At 35.7% G+C, this 20,934-nt stretch overlaps 1 protein-coding gene across 2 annotated transcripts in view; it reads left to right on the forward strand.

Annotated features, from left to right (window-relative positions):
• The window catches only part of RAB3IP (RAB3A interacting protein), a 46,684-nt gene that overhangs the window by 8,534 nt on the left and 17,216 nt on the right, over positions 1-20,934 (forward strand). For both annotated transcript variants that reach the window (XM_047066972.1, XM_047066971.1), the window contains 3 exons: positions 7,435-7,710; positions 8,431-8,689; positions 19,771-19,866. In XM_047066972.1, the coding sequence (XP_046922928.1) occupies positions 7,460-7,710; positions 8,431-8,689; positions 19,771-19,866 (606 nt within the window). In that variant the 5' untranslated portion in view covers positions 7,435-7,459. The remainder of the gene's footprint in view (positions 1-7,434; positions 7,711-8,430; positions 8,690-19,770; positions 19,867-20,934) is intronic.

A 20,934-nucleotide genomic window follows, 5' to 3' on the forward strand; every position in this document is an offset into this window, starting at 1 on the left:
GTTTTCTTTCCTTAGAGGTAAATCTTTTGTTTCTTGTTAAGTAAGTCAAATAAGGGGAATATGCTTTTTGTGAGAAAATGGATTTTATTTGTTCTTTTGGACTATAATAGAAATTGAGTTTCTCGATTTCATTTAAACTGTGTATGTATATCCATTTTATCCAAGTGCTTTAGTTTTTAATTGAAAATATTGTAGCAGCAATTCATCTTAATTTCTTGAGTTATTCTAGGGATGTTTTTTATTTTCAGTTAGAAAATTCACTTTAAATAGAAAAAAGAATTTTTATGACAAGTTACTGGAAATTTTCTAGGCATTTATTAAATAAGTTAATACATATGAACTTTTTAGCAAAAATATCTGACACAGAGTTAACTTTAAATATTGGCTGCTATTTTAGCTGTGATAATACTGACTTGTAAAAAGAAGAAATAACATGAAATACATATAGCTAATCAGAAATAAACTGTTTTGGGGTCCCTTGGTGGCTAAGTTGGTTGAGTATCTGGCTCTTGGTTTTGGCTCAGGTCATGATCTTGCCGTTCGTGGGTTTGAGCCCCGGGTTGGGCTCTGTGCTGACAGTAGGGAGCCTGCTTGGAATTCTCTGTCTCTCCCTCTCAAAATAAATAAAAACTTGAAAAAAAAATGAAGTACATTGTTTTGGTCAACTTTTCCTTATGATTCAATGTCAGCTTTATTGCTTTGAATTGAGTAATAATAAACCAGATAGGCTGTGTTGGTAATTCACCCATAAGAATTTAATGTCAACTTTTTCACACATTGGTAGTGGTCCTTAACAGGTTTAGTTTATGGATTAGGGTACTCTCCAAAAGAAATTAGTTTTTTTGAATTACTCATTACTTGATGCAAGGAATACTACTGCTTAAAAATAGCAGCTTATTTTACTCATATAAAAACTTTGAATTTAAGATAAGTCTTAAAGCTTCCATACATTTTATTTATTTTGTTTAAATGTTTATTTGTATTTATTTTTAATTTTTTATGTTTATTTTTGAGAGAGAGAGAGGGGGGGGAGAGAGAGAGAGAGAGAGAGAATGAGTATGAGTGGGAGAGGGGCAGAGAGAGAGGGAGAGACAGAATCTGAAGCAGCCTCCAGGCTCTGAGCTGTCAGCACAGAGCCCAACGCTGGGCTCAAACTCATGAACTGCGAGATCATGACCTGAACCGAAGTCAGCTGCTTAACCAACTGAGCCACCCAGGCACCTCTTTAAATGTTTATCTTTGAGGGAGGGAGGGAGGGGGGGAGGGAAAGAGAGAGAGAGAGAGAGAGAGAGGTGCGCAAGCGAGGGAGGGGCAGAGAGAGAGGGAGAGAGAGAATCCCAAGCAGGCTCTGAACTGTCAGCAGTGAGCCCAGTGTGGGACTGGAACTCGTGAACCATGAGTTCATGACCTGAACTGAAGTGGGATGCTTAACTGACTGAGCGACCCAGGTGCCCCAAGCTTCCATATATTTTAAAGAGCAAAAGATTTTCAGACCAGTGTGATTGGTGGCTGATTACTAGCTAAGTTACATTTTATGGAAATTGTATATGCTTGAAAAAGGCACTGAATTTAATCTTAAAATAATCTTTTTCAAAAAAGTGACTTGAATTTAAACAAAGTTTAAATGTATCCTCCAGAATTAAAACTTGTAGGTAGATGCCCTGCCCAAGGGTGCTGTCCCAAGTGTTACGTACTTTTCTTTTATTTCTCAGCATATAAGGTAGAAAACCCAGGCACAGATTTCCAGATGAGAAACCTAGGCACAGGTTGGCCCAATAATTTGACAGAAGTGAATTCAAACCTGCCTCTCTTTGAGACTTGCATTTTATGTTTGTTACTTTTGTTTCAGTTTATAGTCTATTTGTATTCTCCATAAATGCTTTGCTTTCACACCTCAGACATGCCTGAAAAGCCCTTCAAAGAGCTTTATCTTTCTCATTAGTTTCTTGTTCTTTGGGTCTTTTCTTCGGCTTTACTTTTTCTGGAAGTCTTTCTTGTGATTCATTTGCCCCCTCCTCTCTGGTCTCTTAATACCCTTTGTGTCTTCTGTGGCATTTATTACACTGTATCATTGCCTTCTACTTGGCAGTCTCCTACTTTCTTCAGACTATTTGGGAGCAGAGACAATTTTTCATCTTCTTTCCCCAGAGCCTGACACATAGCAGGCCCTCAAAATACTTGTTGAAAGAATAGCTGAAATAGTATGTATATAGGTCAGAAAAATAAGATGGATGTTGCAGGGATGATGGATTTTATTCCAACATAAGAAACATTTTTACTCAAACATTCTAACACTGGAATGGCAAAGCAGTTCAACTGGTGGTAGTATGTTGTGGTTAAGAGCTCGGAGTCTGGAGTTCAACAGATGGAGGTCTTCGTCCTGGCTGTCTTAAGCTGCAGTGTCTTTATAAATGCACTGGAACTACGCTTGATATTTAGTAAGTGCTCAAAAAATACTAGCTGCTATTCTGAGAGAAACTGCCTTACCATCCTATATGATTGGGACTGAGTTGGATGGCTCAGAGTCCTGTTCCCTCCTTCTCCCTCTGGGTTATTTTGAAGCAAATCCAAGTAATTTTCAGTACATATATCTAAAAGGTAAGGATTTTTTTTTATATAACCGTAATATCATTATCCCTAAAAATTGGCAGTAATTCATAACATCAGTAATATCCAGTGCTCAAGTTTCCTTGTTTGTCTCATAATTTTGTTTTCTAGTTGGCTTTATTCAAAAATTCAAACAAGATCCTCACATTGTATTTAGTTATATCTGTTAATTCTCTTTTTAAATTTGTAAGTTCCCTCTACCTTTTTTTTTTCTATTTTATTGAAAAAACCAGGTGGTTTGCCTAGTAGAGTTTCCCAAAGTCTAGATTTTGCTGTTTTGTCCCTGTGGTGTTATTTAACATGTTTGTTTCTTTTCTGTATTTCCTACAAACCACTGAAGACCTACCTACAGGCTTGATTTATTTGGGATCCCCCCCCCTTTTTTTTTGAGGGTGGCAAGAATGCTTCATGGATGGTGGTGCTGTCCATTTCTTACTTCACCACATAATCCCATAATGTCTTAATTTCTTTTTGTGATAAGATGTCATCAGTGAGTTCAGGTCCTGTTGTTCTGATCCACTAAACTGTCCCCACATAGCTTTTTACCTTATGGCTTTAATAGCTATTCATTACTGATGCCTAGACCCATTTTATTAGGATTGCAAATTCATATTTATTAAATGGAATTCTTTTAAAAAGAGCATTTTCTCATAAACTGTTTAGTTCTCTGATGTACAAGAAAATCAGGGTAAGTACCTGATTCTTTATTTTACCAGTTTTCAAAATAATGAATCGGCTCCCTAGCACCAAAGGGGATCAGTGAGATTTTGTTTTTATTTATGATCATGAGTTTCATAAATTTAAAAATATTTTTGTTTTCGTTCCTTACAGATAATATCTTTTTGATGTTCAGGTTGTCTCATCTTTGGTGAGTGGGAATCCTTTTGATGCCACTCCAGTAGTCTTTGATGGCCTTCTTGCTTCCTGGTATAACAGGATGTTCCAGGGTCTTTTTGTACATTACTGCCCTTGGCCTGGAAATCAGCCATTCCTCTGAGGAGCCCTCGTTCTTTTTTTGTAGGAAATGGTATTACTCTGGGCATTACTCATTGCTCCTGAGTGGTTACTGTTGTTACACCACCTCAGTGGATACATTTAGGAATTTTTGTTTTAATAGAAATTTTTTTTCTGATTTTTCTGATTCAAATGTAGAACTTCAGAGTTTTTGCTTTGATTTTATATTTATAGCTCTTCTCATGTGCTGAAAATCTTAATTCTGAATGACATTAGCATAATAACTTATTTGCCTGATATTATATAAAATAGTTTCAGAATAGGGATATCAACATTACTAATACGATTACTGAAAATAGTTTATAACTCTTTTCACATTTTTTATCTTTAGAATATATTCTGTATAGTTCTAATGTTTTAAAATCATTTGCAGTAGCTCTTTTCTATGTTGGTAAGCTACCGTCTCAGTACATAGCCTGAATCATTTGTTTTATTTTTAGAGATTCTTTTTTAAAATTTAATCTTGGTTTTTTGTTTATGTGGTTCCAAGGTCAAATTCAAATACAAGGCAAAACCCATTTGGAAAAGTCTAGTTTTCATGCCTATCTCCTCTTCCTATTATCTCCCTCTTCCTATAGATAACCATTTCTATTAGTTTTGGTTTATCCTTCCACTTTTAAAATATAAGTATGTATACATAGTAATACATCTATATGTCATATATACATAGAAATTAATATTTATTTTCTCCTTTTTTAGGTAAAAGGTAGCTTCCTGTGCATAGTTATTTATTTTGTTTTTTAATGTTACTGTAGCCTCAAAATCCCCTCATAGCAGTATGTAGATATTATTTATTTTTTAACAGCTGCATAGTGCTTCATTATGAGCATGTACATTATTAGCTCATTCAGTCTTTTGCTGTAACAAGACTTTTGCTAATGTTGCTAGCCTTATGCATTTATTTGTTCTTTTTTATTTTGCCAGTTTATCTTTGGAATAAAGCCCTAAAAGTAGGCATGTTGGGTCATAGGTTTAATGAATATGTCATTTTGCCAGATATTGTCAAATTTTCCTCAATAGGGTTTGTACCATGTTGCATTTCCAGAAATGCAAATGCTTTCACATTCTATGATTCCATGAACTTCCAGGGTGTAAAGACATGAATTAAAGGTATATGGGATGGTTGAAAGAAAGTATCGAATGGTTACCGAGAACATATGGAAAGGTTAATGAGAAAACCTGTTTTCTGCTTAAAAGTGAGTGTGATTAGTAAACCGTATTCAAATGAAAATGAAATTTTCAGGGTTAATGTTTGTTTGGTATATGCATGTATTATGAATAAGGAATGAAAATATTCTTTTGGATGAAAAATAATAAGTATTAAACACTTTAAATTCCTTGTTAATAAGACCTTTCATTTGGTGTAGTGAATATTTTGGGTGAAAAAACAAGAATTAGTTTCATTTTGAAGACTAAAATTATTATTTGCTACAACAGAGAAAACACTGGATTTGAAATTTGGCAGTTGCAGATATAATAGCTATAGCTTTCATTGTCCGTATATATCTTTGAAGGTTTGTGACATGTTGTAATTGCACTTTTGAGAGATTATATTAGGTCACCTCTCTTCTTTGCCAATTTTACTGCGGCCTTTTTGTTTTCTACTTGTTTCAAACATTTTTTAAAGGATATAAAAGTATAATTTTTCAGTTTAATGAAATTTTCTGAATTTTATGAAGAAATTAGGTACTATATTGGTACTTGCATTTGAGAATTTTGGTAGGGTATCACTCACAATTATCAAAGTTTTATTGTAGGAAGGAAAAAATTGGGAAGAGAGGTTGGGCTCAGATCATAGAAGACTTGGTTTCCAGGCTGTTTAGTTTGGACTGTATTCTGTAGACAGTGGAAAACTAATAAAGGATTTATGAGTTCTTCCACATTCAAGTGAAAAATTTGAGTGGTACAGTTTTTAGTTTTAATGTAAACTTTGTGACGTAATTGAGTGGTTATATGAAATATTTTTTGATTATGTAGATGCAGAAGTATACATGTTATTGTTAATGGCCAGTTATGGTAACAAATGTTTTTTGAGGCCATACTGTGTACCAAGTACATAGTACACCACTGAGTACTTTATTTGGATTGTCCCCATTAATCCTTACAGCACCTTGGAGAATGGAGACAATGTTGTCATTCTCATTCTCATCCTATCAGAGGAGAAATTTAAATTTTTTTAAATGTTTATTTATTTTGAGAGAGAGGGAGAGCAGGGAAGGTGCAGAGAGTGAGGGAGAGAGAGAATCGCAAGCAGGCTCTGAGTTGTCAGCACAGAGCTTGACGTGGGGCTTGATCCCACGAACCACGAGATCATGACCTGAGCAGAAATCAGCCTCTGAGGCTTAACCAGCTGTGTCACCCAGGCGCCCCAGGAGAAATTGAAGGCTTAGAGAAATGCAACACATTATCCTAGATTGGATCCTGGATCTATAAGTAAAGCCATTATTGGGACAATCAGTGAAATTTGGGGCCTGTTGAATAGATTGTAATATCAGTGTTAATTTCCTGCTTTTGATGGTTTTGTGGTTAGACAGGAAAATGTCCTTGTATTTAAGATACATATATTGAGATATTATGCAGTAATGGGCATCATGTCTGAAACCTATTCTCAAGTGGTTCCAAAGTGTTAACAGTTTCATAATCTGGGTAAAAGGTATATGAAAATTCTGCAGCTCTTACCTGAACTTGAATTTATCAGTTGATCCTTGACCAACATGACTTTGAACTGGATGGGTTCACTTTATGTGGGTTTTTTTTTTTTTTTTGATAAACACAATACAGTACTATAAATGTATTTTCTTTTCCTTATGGTTTTAATATTTTCTTTTCTCTAGCTTTATTGTAAGAACACAATATATAATACATATAAGTACAAAGTATATGTAATTGACTGTTTATGTTATCATTACGGTTTCTGGTCAAGAGGAGGCTAACAGTAGTTAAGATGTTGTGGAGTTAAAAGTTACATGTGGATTTTCAGCAGTTGGTGCCCCAACCACAGTGTTGTTCAAAGGTCAACTGTATAGTATAATGTATATATCTCATTTTAAGTGTGAGTATATATGTATATATGTGTGTGTATATATATATAAAGATATATATAGATATGTATATAGATATACATGTGTATAGATATATAAAGATATATATAGATATGTATATATATCTTTATGTATATATATCTTTATATATATACATACACATACATACACATATCTTTACTGCATCTTCTATTTACTCTAACCAATATCATATGATAGAAAAGTTAAAAATATCAAAGAAATTTTAATTTATTCCTCATTGTTACTTATTAAATTACTCAGTTTGACAACATTAGCTATAACTTTCAAGTTTATTCCAAATCAGATTGTTTGTATTTTGTAATATTTATGCTCTGAGATCACTTAACAAATGTTAAGTGATAATAGTGGGTTTTTTTTTTTATATTTTTATTAGAAGTTTATTCTTTATAATGGACTGTTGTTAAAAACACATTTTATAAAGGGGCGCCTAGGTGGCTCAGTCAGTTAAGCGTCTGATTCTTGGTTTTGGCTCAGGTCATGATCTCATGGTTTATGAGTTTGAGCCCTGTGTTGGGCTGCCTGCTGGCAGTGTGGTCCTTCTCTCTGTCCCTCTCTCACTGTGTCTCTCTTTTTACCCCCTGGTTGTATGCATGCTCTGTCTCTCTCAAAAATAAATAAACATTAAAAAAACATTTTACAAGTTATATATTTAATTTTAATTTAGTTTTATTTTGTTAATATAATTTTAAATGGCACTATCAAAATAACTCCACTTTTTGTTTTAACATAGGTTATCTTATGATGAGGCTTTTGCTATGGCTAATGACCCCTTGGAAGGCTTCCATGAAGTAAACCTTGCTTCACCTACTTCTCCAGACCTTCTTGGTGTGTATGAATCAGGAACTCAAGAGCAGACTACCTCACCAAGTGTCATCTACCGGCCACATCCTTCAGCTCTGTGCTCTGCCCCCATTCAGGCTAATGCCTTAGATGTTTCCGACCTTCCTACACAACCTGTGTATTCATCCCCCAGACGTTTAAATTGTGCAGAAATATCTAGTATCAGGTAGGAGATCATTAAGATACTTATTTTGGAGTATCATGTTAAACAAATGACAGCTTGCTTGTTTGCCTTATTTTCAGTTTTAATATTTTAGAAAATTTAAATAATAAAAGCATGTCCATGAAGAGAGCAATACATGTTAATGTTGAAGAGCAGGGGTCAGCAATCTTTTTATGTAAAGGGCCAGGTGGTAAATATTTTAGGCTTTGCTGGCCATACAGTCTCTGTTGCAGCTATTGAGCTCTGCCTTTAAAATGTGAAAGCAGCCACAGACAGTACATAAATGAAAAAACTCCAATAAAACTGTACGTATGGACACTGAATTTTGAATTTTATATAATTTTCCCATGTCACAAAGTATTTTTATTTTGATTTTTCCCCCCAACCATTTGAGAATGTAAAAATGAATCTTGGTTTGTGAGCCTTATAAAACAGGTAGCAGGCTGAATTTAGCCTACATTTAATTTGCCGACCCCAGTTCTAGAGTAGCACTATCTGATAGAATTTTGTGATGATGAAAATGTGCTAGCCGTTGGCCGTATGTGGCTATTAGACTTGAAATGTGTTAGCTTTGACTGATTTTTTAATTAATAAATAATTTATAAATTACCTTAGTTTTAAAGCTAAGGCTATTAATTAAATATTAGTGCCATTCCAGACTTTCTGTGTTTATGCTAGTTTTGTATGAGCATATGCTGATGTTTCCTGAACTCTCCTTTATAGCATCCATGTTACAGATCCAGCGCCTTGTTCTACCTCTGCAGTCACAGCTGGGTTAACTAAATTAACTGCGAGAAAGGACAACTGTAATGCAGAGAGGGAGTTTTTACAGGGTGCTACTATACCAGAGGCTTGTGATGGCAGTGACGATATATTTGGGTTGAGTACTGATAGTCTGTCCCGTTTACGAAGCCCATCTGTTTTGGAAGTCAGAGAAAAGGGCTATGAAAGATTAAAAGAAGAACTTGCAAAAGCTCAGAGGGTAAGCAGAAAAGATGCTTTATTCTTCCATGTTTTGTATTTGAAATTAATGTTTACTCATGAAGTGGGGCAACTCAAATGAAATCATTGTAGTTTTATACCTACCTTCTCATATGTGTAGCCTCAGCTCCTGTTGGGCAGCATCTGGGAATCTCTGAAATTGGTGGAGTAGTAGTAAAGAAGCTCATCTAAGATTACTAACTGGAAAAATGAGAATCTGAAACCACTACATTGCCTGCTCCCTATCTTACGTTAATATTAACACAGATTTGATGGGTTATGTTCCATGTGTGGGTTTTCCCCTTCTTGTATATGGTTGACTTTATGGTCCTTCACTTGAAGTCATTTAGTCCAAGTCATTTTTTTGGGGGGGGCGGGAATTGTTTTAGTAATAATTCCCTTTGCCATTCAGCTGGGCTTGAATATTTTCTGTATCTTGGAGAATTTTCCTTTTTTGGTAATTTGTTCTGTTTCCCATTTGGTCATCTTTAAAATTTCTGCTATTTATTCCCAGATTTGTGGCTATGTCCTGCTCTTTTTCTGTGACTGCAATTAAGTTTCAGAGGGAAATTTATAGTGCTAAATATTTATAATTAGAAAAAGGAAAAAGTCTCAAATCAGCAATCTTAAGCTCTCACTTTAAGAACCTAGAAAAAAAGGGGCACCTGGGTGGCTCAGTCGGTTAAGTGTCCGACTTCAGCTCAGGTCATGATCTGACGGTTCGTGAGTTCGAGCCCCATGTTGGGCTCTGTGTTGACAGCTGAAAGCCTGGAGCCTGCTTCAAATTCTGTCTCCCTCTCTCTCCCTGCTCTTCCCCCACTCGTGTGCGCTCTCTCTCTCTCTCTCAAAAATAAATAAAAACATTTTTAAAAATTATAAAAAAAGAACCTAGAAAAAAATAGCAAAAGCAGAGCAAGCATAAGGAAGAAAATAATAAAGATAAGAGGAGAAATCAGTGAAATTGACAACAGAAAAACTAGAGAAAATGAGTGAAACAAAGTGCTGATTCTTTAAAAAATAATGAAATTGACAAACCTCTCACAAGACTGACAAAGACACAGATTATTAATAGCAGGAATGAAATGGGATATCACTACAGATTCTGTAGACATCAAAAATACAATAAAGGAATAATATGAACAACTTCCTATATAAATTTGACAACTTAGGTCAAATGGGCCAATTCACATTTAGAAACTTGAGAAGATAGGGCATATTTTAAATATGTAATTTTTAGCATGTTATGACATTTCACAAACACATATTCCTTCTCTCTTGCTACCAGATTTGTCTCTTAAGAGTGTAAATTGTTGTTTGTATCCCTAGTGCTTAGCAGAATTCAGTATGATGCCTGACATTTATGCTTCCTTATGAATGCTTCAGTGAATGGCTGATAGCTAAAATAGCCACACAGATATTTTAAAACATTTCTGGTTAAATATATTTTATCGAAAAGAAAAATCAGTAGCCTTTTTATCTTTTTTCCAAAGGGAAGGGATATGTGATTGTATTTGGCAGAAGCCATCTGGATCAGACTCTGTTGTCTTAATACACAGTAGTAAGTGCAATCACAGTTTATGTAGAGCTGAACTATTGAGCATATATATCTATCATTGAGAATATGTTGTGGTTACTTATTGATGAGAACAGATTGCTAATTTCTTAGCTCAAGTTGAGAATTTCTTTTAAAGTCTTTTATTTGCTGTATTTAGAGGTCCTGTTGAGGTAATTGAAATAGTAATGCCATGTGAATGTATACATATGGTGAATTATGAATGTACAAGATAGTATTAATACTTAGAGGTTAAGTCTTGAAAATGTCTTGAATGTGAAAATATTTCTTGATTGTATCAGCCTGTGAATTAAAATTATGTCAACGACCATTCTCTTTATTCTGATTATTCTTTTAAGAGACTACAGAGAGTTACTGTTTTTCCATTCTTTTACCTTTAACCTATTTTTATCTTCTTCTGTAAAGTGATTTTTTTGCAGGTGGTATATAGCTATCATTTTGCTTTTTTATCCATTCTGTTAATCTTTGCCTTTTAATTGGTGTGTTTAGACCATTTACATTTAATGTGATATTAATATGGTTTTGTTTATATATGCCATCATTACTGTTTTTATTTTGTTTGTTCCATATGTTCCTTTTTCTTCTTTTTCCTTCTTTTATGCTTTCTTTTGGATTAATTCCATATTTTTGCTGATTTCATCTTGTCTCCTTTGGCTTATTAGGTATATATCTTTGTTGTGCTAACTCAGTGATTGCATTAGGGTTTATAATATACATAATTAACTTATCCCTGTATCTTCTAATGACGTTATACTATCTCACATATAATGTAAGAACCTTACAAAAGTGTACTGCCTGTCTCTTCTTTTCCTGCCTTTGTGCTATAATTGTTTTTTGCTCATGATTGTATTTTGAACGCATAATTGGTTTTCAATACATTTTGTTGATTAAATGAATGTATATATATGTATGCAGTTACATCATTGTATGAATAGACACTTGTTAGGTAGGGACATGCTAGCTGCTTATAAGCAACCCCTAAATTTTAGTAACTTGAAGTTAATTTTTATTTATTGACATTCTGGAATAGATGTGCATAGTTGTTAGGCAGATCTTTATGAAATAATTCAGGGCTCCTTTTTCTTCTGTCTTGGATGTTTGTAATCTTCTGGAATTTTATTATCTATATCTAACCAGTGAGATGAGGGGAAAAGAAATCTTGGAGAAGGCACGCTGGCTTCTAAAGAGCCTTGACTTAGAAGTGACACACACAATTTTTGCTCACATTCCATTGCAAACCAATTTCATGCTGATACTTAGATGTGTGGTGGGCTAGGAAATGTAGTCCCTACTGGGCAACCACTTCCCAGCAACAAATCCATACGATGTGTAGGGGGAATACTAATGTGATCATTGATTTTGAGGTACAGAGTTGCCAGAAATGATACGGTAGTTCACTTGTTTGGCCTTCTGTAGGTCATTGCTGAAGAGCATTTTTGATGGAATTCTGAAGTAGAAGTTGGGCTTTGGTTTACCTTTTTTAAATGTTGCTTCTTGGGTACTAACCAAAGCAATCTACATATTTACTGCAATTCCTATCAAAATAACGCCAGCATTCTTCATGGAGCTAGAACAAACAGTCCTAAAATTTGTATGGTATCAGAAAAGACCCTGAATAGCCAAAGCAATCCTGAAAAAGAAAACCAAAGCTGAAGGCATCATAATTCCAGACTTGAAGCTGTATTACAAAGCTGTAATCATCAAGACAGTATGGTATCAGCATAAGAACAGACACATAAATCAATGGAACAGAATAGAGAACCCAGAAATGGACCCACAAATGTATGGGCAACTAATCTTTGACAAAGCAGGAAAAGAATATCAAATGGAATAAAGACAGTCTCTTCAGCAAGTGGTGCTGGGAAAATTGGACAGCAACATGCAGAAGAATGAGCCTGGACCACTTTCGTACACCATACACAAAAATAAACTTAAAATGGATGAAAGACCTAAACATAAGACAGGAAGCCATCAAAATCCTAGAGGAGAAAGCAGGCAAAAACCTCTTTGACCTCAGCTATAGCAACTTCTTACTTGGCACGTCTCCAGAGGCAAGGGAAACAAAAGCAAAAATGAACTATTGGGGCCTCATAAAGATAAAAGCTTTGGCAAAGGAAACTTCTGCAAAAGAAATAATCAGCAAAGGTAAAAGGCAACTGACAGAATGGGAGAAGATATTTGCAAACAACATATCAGATAAAGGGCCAGTATCCAAAATCTATAAAGAACTTATCAAAATCAACACCTAAAAAACAAATAATCCAGTAAAGAAATGGGCAAAAGACACGAATAGACAGTTTACCACAGAAGATATCTAGATGGTCAGCCGACACATGAAAAAATGCTCAACATCACTCATCATCAGGGAAATACAAATCAAAACCACAATGAGATACCACCTCACACCTGTCAGAATGGCTAAACTTGACAACTCAGGCAACAACAGATATTGGCAAGGATGTGGAGAAAGAGGATGTCTTTTGCACTGCTGGTGGGAATGCCAACTGGTGAGCCCCTCTAGAAAACCGTATGGAGGTTCCTCAAAAAATTGAAAATAGAACTATGCTGCAACCCAGCAATTGCACTACTAGGTATGTATCCAAGGGATACAGGAGAGCTGTTTCTTAGGGACATATGCACCCTAATATTTATAGCAGCACTGTCAAGAGTAGCCAAAATATGGAAAGAGCCCAGGTGTCCATCGACTGATGAACGGATAAAGAAGGTGTGGGTGGGTGGGTGGGGGAATACTATGTGGCAATCAAAAAGAATGAAATTTTGCCATTTGCAACAATGTGAAAGTACACTGTATTATGCTAAGCAAAACAAGAGAAAGACAAATATATGATTTCACTCATGTGGAGTTTAAGAAACAGATGAACATAGGGAAAGGGAAGCACAAATAAGATAAAACAGAGACAAACCATAAGAGACTCTTAAATACAAAAAACAAACAGAGGATTGCTGGCAGGGTATTGGGTGGGGGGAAGGTCTAGAAGGGTGAGAGGCATTAAGGAGGACACTTGTTGGGCTGAGCACTGGTTATGTAAGTGATGAATCACTAAATTCTGTTTCTGAAATTATTACACTATATGTTAACTAACTTGGATTTAAATTAATAAATAAAATAAAGTGTTGCTTCCTGGACTCGGTCCCAAATTCTGCTGAAATAATATTATCATGCTGAGGCTTGGGGATTTGCATTTTTAATAAACTCCCTCATTGTTTCTTATATTTACTAAGTGTGAGACCCACTGGTATAATGTGTTACTTTCAGCTTTTAATTACTCTTCCTTAAAAGAGAGTGAAATAACTTGGAAAATAAAATTCAGTGGAATGACTTGCAGCCAGATAAAGTCACTCAAAAACACGTACCTGTATCAAATCCATATTCAGCATGGTTCTACTAACTGTGGCCATGGATGTTCATAAACATGTACTATGTTCTTTTATAAACATATATTTCTTGAGTAACCAAAGTATTAACAGCATTGTTCAAAGCCCTGTAGGGGGCAAAAACAAATTAGACTTGACCCTGTCTTTAAGGTGTTTACTAGTTGGGGAGAAAAGACATGTATACACGGTCATGTTTACTGATACGGAGTTGTACATTTTTTTTTTCCGATTTTAACCTTCATGACACTCATCATTGCCTACTTGTGTGTGAACTTGGTTGTAGTTCATGTGATTAATTCAGTTGAATTCTGTGAGTTGGGTTTATTTGTTGGTCTTAATTACTGACTTAAATGTCTTCAAAATGACCTCATTATGATAGCATTGAAACAGAAAAATATTTAAAAAAAGAATAAAAATCTCTGTCTCTGTCAGCTTAAAAGAGTTCTTCCTATAAGTGTAAAATGAAAAGTCTAAGTGGAAAAAAAACATAGTTTCATTGACAGCACTTTTTCTTTCTTGATGTATTAAATGTTTATCTTAAATACAGTAGTCTTAAGTTTGGAATATACTTGATCAGAGACCTAATGTTCTGTGGTTTGAGTATCTCTCAAATTTCTTTTCTTTAGTACTACCACTCTAAATTTGTATCTGCTGCCTAAAGTATACCAGTGATCAGTGAACTGTTTTTCTTGTATCTAGTCTTTTTTTAACGTCTCTACACTTCCAAGTTACCACTTTGAATTGCAGATCTGATTGTTGCTATCCTGTTTAAAATCTTTCAGTGACTTCCCATTTGCCTTTGAGATAATTTCCCTTTGTCTTTAAAGGAAATCCTGATTTCCAAGGCAGTGCTTTTCAGGACAGGTCATAAACCTAAGTTGTTGGCATTATCTTTTTGTGGTAGTTATCCCTCCTCGTCTTTAGCTACTATAAAACATACTCTTTTATTTCTTCCTCTGCATTTGGCAAACTCATACTTTTTCTGGTATGTATGCATCACTATAGTCCTTATTGAATAGCCATGTGAATCTGTTTAAAGATTTGCTACGCTGAACAGGAAAATCATTAATGGGGGTTTACTCCTTTTCTAAGTGTCCCCGGCACCTAGATGAATGCCTGATGCTAACAGAAGAATCAGCACTCAATCAACACAAAATTAATGTTTCTTGAAGGAATGAAGTTTGAATAACTGTTACGGTATAACATTCTGATAATGAAAAGTACAAATTCTGAGAAATAGTCACACGAATTACAAATTCAACTTCACATAGGTAGACTGAGAATAGACATTGAGGCATAGAGAGAAAGTAGTCAGACATTTACGTGGAAAAGGTTAAACCAGATGGATGGGCTCGGATGGGGAGTGAAACGAGTGAATCAGGCCAGTTTTACTCTAGCTTTAGAGTATGGATCAAGGGAGATAACTCGAAAGGGAAATTGAGCACATGTTGTAGAGGGCCTTTAGTATTACAGTGAGGTCCGTGCCACTTTGGTAAATGATAGGGAGCTATTCAAGAATTTTGCCTTCATGAATGACAGTGTATTGCTCTAGTGGATTGGAAATTTCTCTAGGGGCAGTATCTTAGCTGGTTTTGTATCCTGAGGGATTACCATAGGGACCACCTAGCAGGAAATGTTGAATAAATTGGCTTAGTTTTCATAGGAAATTGTAAAATAGTGAAATTTTAGAGTTTGAAAGAATCTGGCATTAGATTTATGCAGTTACAGATTTAAAAATTAACTCAGGGAGAATTGGCATCTTTATGATATCTTTCTACTCAAAAACATGGTGTGTCCTTCCTGTTTGTTTAGGACTACTTCTGTATTTTTGTATTTGGCAGTATTTTAAAGTTTTCATTTTGCGTTGTGGTCTTTAGCGTTCTGAAGTTTTGTCATCAGTGATTTTTGCCCTGTATTCTGTCTAGTCTGATATCAAGATTCAGATTCCTATTTTATTTTTATTTGTATTACGTTTTAAAGCATACTTCACCCATTTTTTTTTAATCTGTCTGAATCACTTTGTTTTAGGTGTGTCTCTTATGTATAGAGTACAGAGATAGATTTTTTTTAAGCCAACCTGAAAATCATTTTCTTTTAATTAGGTGAGTTACGCCCATGCACCTTTATTGATAAATTTGTTACGTTTGGGCTGGTTTCTGTCACATAGCTTTCAGATGGCTCCTGGGTGTGTATGCAGACCCTTATGTGCTCTGTTTTCTTCGTGTCTTCTTCCTTTTTGGTGTTTTGGAAGGTTTGATTTCCGTTCTAGTTGTTACTTTCCTTTAATCAAAGATGTATATATCTCCCAGCCTTTCTTGAGATACTGCCTTTGTTCCCTGCCATAAGCAATACTGAAATTATCTAGCTCCTGTTTATTTCTCTTATATCATTGAATTTTAAAGTTTTATCTCAGTTTTAATCTCTTGCTCTTAGATATGTTTAGGTTTATATTAAGTTGTGAGTCTCAAGTTGTATACTTTTGCTCCCCATGAATATTTGAGAAGTTTATGACTTTAATTTCATCTTTCTCTTATTTGTGTGTATGTATGTGTGTTATTTAAAAAAATTGTTTTTAACAGTTTTATGTTAAGAGACGAGAGACAGGGTGTTGGCGGGGGAGGGGCAGAGAGAGAGGGAGCCACAGAATCAGAAGCAGGCTCCAGGCTCTGAGCTATCAGCACAGAGCCTGATGCCGGGCTCGAACCCATAAACTGCGAGATCTGAAGTCAGATGCTCAACTGACTGAGCCACCCAGGTGCCTTAATGTTTGTTATTTTTATATTCCTAAAGCTCATAACATTTAAGTAGCTGTTTTGTCAGCTCTATCCCTTTTTAAAAAATAGACTTAATTTTTTTAGAGCGGTTTTAGGTTCACCTAAAATTGAGAGAGAAATACAGAGTTCCCATACACCTGCATGGTCCCTCAGCACTATCCAATCCCACCCCAGGATGATACATTTTTTATAATCAATGACCCTATATTGGCATATCACTATCCCCCCAAATCCAGAATTTATATTAGGGTTCCCTTGGTGTTCTGCATTCTATGGATTTTGACAAGTGTATAATGACATGTATTGACCGTTGTAGTATTACCCAGAATAGTTTCACTGCCCTGAAAATCCTCTAAACCTGTTTATTCCTCCCTACCCCCAAATTCTTGCAACGATTGATATTTTTATGGTCTCCATAGTTTTACCTTCTCCAGAATGTCATATAGTTGGAATCAGAGTATGTAGCCTTTTCAGATTAGATGCTTTTATTTAATAATACGCATTTATTTTCCTCCATGTCTTTTCATGGCTTGGTAGCTCATTTCCTTTTAATGCTGAGTAATATTCCATTATCTCAATGTACCACAGTTTATTCATTCACCTACTGAAGGACATTTGGGTTGTTTCCAAGTTTTGGCAGTTAGGAATGTATAAACATCTGTGTACAGGTTTTTGTGTAAACCTGTTTCCAACTCCTTTGGGTAAATACTAAGGAGTGCAGTTGCTGGATCATATGGTAAGAGTGTGTTTAATTTTATAAAAAGCGGCCAAACTGTCTTTTAACCTAGCTGAGCCATGCTAAATTCCCAATGCATGGGAGAGCCTGTTACTTCCCGTCCTTGCCAGCATTTGGTATTGTCAGTGTTCTGGATTTTGGCCACTCTTGATAGGTGTGTGATGGTATCATTGTTGTTTTAATTTGCATTTCCTGATGACCTATAATACAGAATATCTTTTCGTATGCTTATTTGCCTTCTTTATATCTTCTTTGTTGAATTGTCTCTTCAGGTATTTTGCCCATTTTTTAATCCGATTGTTTGTTTTCTTACTGTTGAGTTTTAAGAATTTATATATTTTTGATAATAGTCTCTTATCAGATACGTCTTTCGCAGAAATTTTCTCCCAGGCTTGTCTTTTCGTTCTCTTGATATCATCATCTTTTAGTTGTAGTTCTACAGTTAAATATGTTTGCTTCTCACCCTCAGTCCTTAGCGTTAAAGCTTCTCCAGCTTCTTCTGGATTATCTGAATCTCATTCTTTACTTGGTCACTCAGTCACTCATAGGAGAGAGATTCTCTGAAGTTTTGCAGGTTTATAACTCTTTGTCTCTGACTTTATACTTTGGCTAAATATAAAATTCTCATTTCACAGTGTTTCCCTTGACTATCTTAAAAATGTTATTCTGGGGGTACTTGGGTGGCTCAGTCAGTTGAGCATCCAACTTTGGCCCAGGTCATGACCTCATGGTTCGGGAGTTCGAGCTTCACATCTGGCTCTCTGCTGTCAGCACAGAGCCTGCTTCTGATCCTCTGTTCCCCTCTTCCTGCCCCTCTCCCACCTGCAGTCTCTCAAAAATAAAATTAAATATTAAAAAAAATGTTATTCTGGTGTTTTCTAGCATAAACTGCTGTTGGCATTTTAATCCCAATCTGATTACCTTATAGGTGACTTGGATTGTGTTTAAGTTTTTTTATAACAGTAACTTCACATATCTGTGTTTGTTTTCCATATTTAAATGAATTGGATTTTCCTGGACTGTTAGGAGGAGGTTCCTGTGAAGGAGGAGGATAAACCAAGGAGTTTCATGTTCAAGAGCTTTCCCTTCTGTTGTTATTGGTGTATCTGTGTAACCACTTCTGTCTTTCAGAGGTAAACCTTGTTCAGGAAGGTTTTCTCCTCTAGCCCAGTGCCTCTGCAAACTTTATAAGCTTAACATTATCTCTAAAAATGGTATTTCTAGTAGAAATATAAGAAAAGATAATTATTTTTTCTTACACTACTTTCTGCGATCTGTTTCCTTTGGAACCTTGCCACCCTCTTTCTCCTTTGATATCTTAGCCTTCTTTCTCTCTATGTCCATTATTCCTGTCCTGCAGTTTGGTTTCAGATTCCAAGCGTTTTTCCCTTGGGGTGGGCTTTGTACTAGAAGGGTCTCTTTGCTGGATGCTGCATGATTCCTCAGAGTTTAGAGCATTACAGCACTGTTTGCTGTGTCAGGACTACATACACATTTTTGCATTCCACCTGCAACTTGGAGCCTATGAAAACCTTTTCCTTTTTCTCCATTTATTCTCATACTTGTTCTCCCAGTTTTCAGAGAGGCTGAGTCCTCTCCTTTGGGGTATTTGTAATGATTTTTGGGTTCTGAGGCTTCATATGATACCTCTGTAGTCACTTCCACTTCCTGCTGTCCCTTCCACATAGCTGCTGATTCTTTGGTGTTGGTAGTGTAGCCACGTTCTCTCACAGTCTAAGATTTGTGGGGATTTCCTTCCGTAGTTTTGTTGAAGGTGTACTCATTGGGTTCTTCTGACCTTCCAGTTGGTATATTTGATTTTCAGGAGTTGCCCTTGGGGGATTCTATGCTGCCACCACAATTACAACACAACAAATCCATTATTTCATTAGTGTAATTGTGACCAATATATAGGAAGGTGGGATTTTATGTAGCCCTAAATTTGAAAGATTAATTTAGGACAGCATATAAAATTGCATATTATTTACATCTTAATAAGAGATTTTTTAAACATCTATTTGATACCTTTTGAGAACTCATGTATAAATATTAGGAAGTGATTTTGTCGTTAACATTTTTCTTAGTTTTAAATGCAAATATGTTTCATTCACTTCTGGTTGCAGGGCTAAATGGGTATAGTCTACTAATGGAAATTTTAGACTAATTGCCATATGGTACATAGTTATCTATAAGTGAACAAATTTTAAAATAAACTTGAAAAAACCACACTGAACTTTTACTGAGATGGATAAGCGTAATTAAAGAAATTCCCTCCTGGATGGAAATAAATATCTTCAGAGAACAGTTAAGGGAAAAAAGAGTGAAGTTATTGAATTGTGTATTTCACATATAATATATAATCTTAATCTTTGTATGTCTCATGACGGAAACATTAAAATTTAAATATGTAAGTTGGAAATATCTGTAACTTTAGACTTGCCTCATTGTCTTCCACACAGCAAGTGCTAGATCAACATTTTCAGTGTGAACCTTAGGAGGGGACAGTATTAATATTTTGTAATTTTATTAGTAAAGATTATGTAGTCTGCTGAATCTAACTTCAAACTATGGAGATTCAAAGTAAAATGATCAATTTCTCATAGGAACTGAAGTTAAAAGATGAAGAGTGTGAGAGGCTTTCTAAAGTGCGAGATCAACTCGGGCAGGAACTGGAGGAGCTCACAGCCAGTCTGTTTGAGGTTGGTCTATTTATGTCTTGGCCAAGAGCAACGTCTTGCTTTTTTTATATTCATAGAATTGTTCTTTGAGGGAATCTTGGAAAAGTAATGCTTAGCTTTACATAGTTTCTAAGTCATCTGAAAAATGAAATCTTTAAGATGGAGTCTACAATTTCAAATGATGGGAAAAGGAAAAGATACCGTAAGCTACCAGTATCAATCAGGTTGTTTAAAAATGCCCATGTGGGAAGAAAGGTTGTAAATTTTAATTCTGTTTTTATCAAGTATTTAGGGGCTACTTTAAGATAATCTTACAATGTGACTCCAGAACAAAGATGGGAAACCCTTGAGGTAGCTATCTGATAGGTGATGGTTTGAGGATTGTTAGAAAGCACACCTACTTGTTAGACGGCACACTTCACCTACCTTTCTTTCTTTCTTTCTTTCTTTCTTTCTTTCTTTTTTTTAAGTTTATTTATTTTTGAGAGAGCGATTGGGGCGGTGGTGAGGGGGGAAGGATCCCAAGCTGTGCTATCAGCACAGAGCCTGACATGGGGCTCGATCTCAGGGTTCACAAGATCATGACCTGACCTGAGATCAGGAGTTGGATGCTTAACCGACTGAGCCGCTCATGCATTCCCACACTTATCTCCCTCCTGCCAACAGGACCAAAATTTCTGCCCAGTTCTAGCAGTGTTTCTCATTAAGGGTTCCACTGACATTGTCATTTTGCGTTTTTTGACATATTAGTCAGGGTTCTCCAGAGACACAGAAACCAATAAGATGTGTATATAGAAAGAGATCGATCTAAGAAATCAGCACCCGTGATTATGGAAGCTGGCTGTTCCCAAAACCTGCAGAGTGAGTTAACAGGCTGAAGACCCAGGAGAGCTCATGGTGTAGTTACAGTCCAGGTACACAGGTCTGAGAAACCTGAGAACTGATGGCGCAGTTCTAGTCCTAAGGCTGACAGGCTTGAGATGCAACAAGAGCTGATGTTTCACTTGGATTTTGAAGGCAGGAAGACTTTTCTTGTACTCCGTGGGGATCAGCCTTTTTGTTCTGTTCAGTCCTTCAACTGATGGGATG

This window comes from Lynx rufus, unplaced genomic scaffold (genome assembly GCF_022079265.1).
Source record: "Lynx rufus isolate CCGP_SWC_20201006 ecotype Redwood Valley unplaced genomic scaffold, mLynRuf1.p SCAF_7, whole genome shotgun sequence".
Lineage (NCBI taxonomy): Eukaryota > Metazoa > Chordata > Mammalia > Carnivora > Felidae > Lynx > Lynx rufus.